At 25.4% G+C, this 2692-nt stretch overlaps 1 protein-coding gene across 1 annotated transcript; it reads left to right on the top strand.

The window, feature by feature from the left end:
• Positions 1-126: 126 nt before the first annotated feature.
• On the top strand, positions 127-2232 carry PRSY57_1115100 (dipeptidyl aminopeptidase 1, putative; the record flags this gene model as incomplete). Its single annotated transcript, XM_012908115.2, has 1 exon — positions 127-2232. One exon carries the CDS (start codon positions 127-129, stop codon positions 2230-2232), a length of 2106 nt encoding a protein of 701 aa, XP_012763569.2.
• Between the last annotated feature and the right edge of the window lie 460 nt (positions 2233-2692).

Below are 2692 nucleotides of genomic sequence, written 5' to 3'. Positions count from 1 at the left end.
CATATATATTTTGACAAATATATAGTTTTAGTAAAATCTAATCATTAATTTATATATATATATATATATATATATATACCTTATTTAGTATTAAATATATTGACCGTTATAAATAAAAAAAAAAATATGGCAAAGAGAATTTTTAGTGTAAGTTTTTTACTAGTATTGTTAAACGTTTTGCATGTATGCATTAAATTTAGTGTTGCTGATTTACCAACACATGTAGAAACAAAGAATTTATTAGGTAAATGGAAAATTTTAAGGACTAAAACATCACCAAATTTGACTACATGTGGTTCTAGTCAACCTAATAAAAATACATATAATGTAGGTATAACAGATTATAAAAAATATTTGCTTGAAAACAATTATGAGTTTGTTTCAGAATTAAATTTAATATTGTCAGATGATTATGTATATTATGGTGATATGTATAATACCAAAGATAATGAGCACAGACGTAAATGGAAAGTGCTAGCTGTGTATGATGAGAATAAGAGAGTTATTGGTACATGGACTACTATATGTGATGAGGGTTTTGAAATAAAAATTGGTAATGAAACGTATGCAGCTTTAATGCATTATGAACCTAATGGAAAATGTGGTCCTGTATCTGATGAAGATTCTTTAGATTCAAATGGAGATACTGATTGTTATACTACAAGTTTTAGTAAGATAAGATATGGTTGGTTAGATGTGGAAAATGAGAAAAATGAACATTTACATGGTTGTTTTTATGCAGAAAGAATTTTTGATAATGTTAATGAAATTAAACATTTAGATTCTTCAACTATAGATAAAGATTCCCAAAATGTTCTTCAAACATTTACTTATGACACTAAATTAAATAATATCTTAAATTCTAATAATATGTTATATAAATTTGGTAATTTACAAAAACCAACATTTACCAAAAGAAACAATACAAATGTACAATTTAATTCTGAATTAAATTGGCACAGAATGAAACACCACGGAAAAAAAAAACCATTGAAGAAATCCATGTTGGCTGCATCAAGACAAACTTATGCATGCCCATGTAACGCTAACGAAGTTGTTGATAATGTAATAAATAAAGGAGATTCGGATAATCCAGTATCACCAACTTTAATACAATTAAATAATAACTTAAAGAATACAACACAAACAGGTAATAAAGATACAAATGAAATGGATTTAGAAAATTATGAGGATACATTAAATTCTCCTAAAAGAGAATTAGAAATTGACGAATTACCAAAGAATTTCACTTGGGGAGATCCATGGAATAAAAATACTAGAGAATATGAGGTTACTAATCAATTATTATGTGGTTCATGTTATATAGCTTCACAATTATATGCATTTAAAAGAAGAATAGAAGTGGCACTTACCAAAAAATTGGATAGAAAATATTTGAACAATTTTGATGATCAGTTATCAATACAAACTGTTTTATCATGTTCTTTTTATGACCAAGGATGTAATGGTGGGTTCCCATATTTAGTATCTAAGCTAGCTAAATTACAGGGTATCCCATTAAATGTATATTTCCCATATAGTGCAACTGAAGAAACATGTCCATATAATATAAGCAAACATCCTAATGATATAAATGGTTCTGCTAAATTAAGAGAAATCAATGCTATATTTAATAGTAACAATAATATGAGTACTTATAACAACATTAATAATGACCACCATCAAATAGGTGGTGTATACGCAAATACTGCATCTTCACAAGAACAACATGGTATTTCTGAAGAAAACAGATGGTACGCTAAAGATTTTAATTATGTGGGTGGTTGCTATGGATGTAACCAATGTAATGGTGAGAAAATTATGATGAATGAAATTTATAGAAATGGTCCTATCGTTTCTTCTTTCGAAGCTTCTCCAGATTTTTATGACTATGCTGATGGTGTGTATTTTGTTGAAGATTTCCCACACGCTCGTAGATGTACCATCGAACCTAAAAACGATGGTGTCTATAACATAACAGGTTGGGACCGAGTTAACCATGCCATTGTTTTATTAGGATGGGGAGAAGAAGAAATTAATGGAAAATTATACAAATATTGGATTGGAAGAAATAGTTGGGGAAATGGTTGGGGTAAAGAAGGATACTTTAAAATTTTAAGAGGACAAAATTTCAGTGGTATTGAAAGTCAGAGTTTGTTTATTGAACCTGATTTTTCAAGAGGTGCTGGTAAAATACTTATAGAAAAAATGCAAAAGGAATTAGGAAATTAAGTTTTCTAATATATGTCTAAATCTAAAAAAAAAAAAAAAAAAGGGAAAAAAGAAACAAAAGTATATAGATGTACAATCATATGTTGCATATATTTTATATATATGTATCTGTATATTTTATTTTTTTTGCTGTTTTGAAAAATAAAGATATTCTTATAAATACGTATATTTTTAAATATGATATATTTTTTTAAAAATATAATTAGTATTTTTCTTTTAGTTAATATATATATATATATATATATATATATATTTTTACTTAAGATTTTTCAATTTTTCAATTTTTCAATTTTTCAATTTTTCAATTTTTCAATTTTTCAATTTATCAATTTTTCTTTTTTTTAAAAATTAAAATTTTGTGTTTTTTCTTTTTTTTTCTTTTTTTTTCTTTTTTTTTCTTTTTTTTTCTTTTTTTTTCTTTTTTTTTTCTTTTTTTTTTCTTTTTAACTTTTTTTTTTTT

Source organism: Plasmodium reichenowi, chromosome 11 (genome assembly GCF_001601855.1).
Source record: "Plasmodium reichenowi strain SY57 chromosome 11, whole genome shotgun sequence".
NCBI classification, from domain to species: Eukaryota; Apicomplexa; class Aconoidasida; order Haemosporida; family Plasmodiidae; genus Plasmodium; species Plasmodium reichenowi.
Note: the sequence above shows the minus strand (reverse complement) of the source record. Positions and strands in the feature narration are given on the sequence as shown.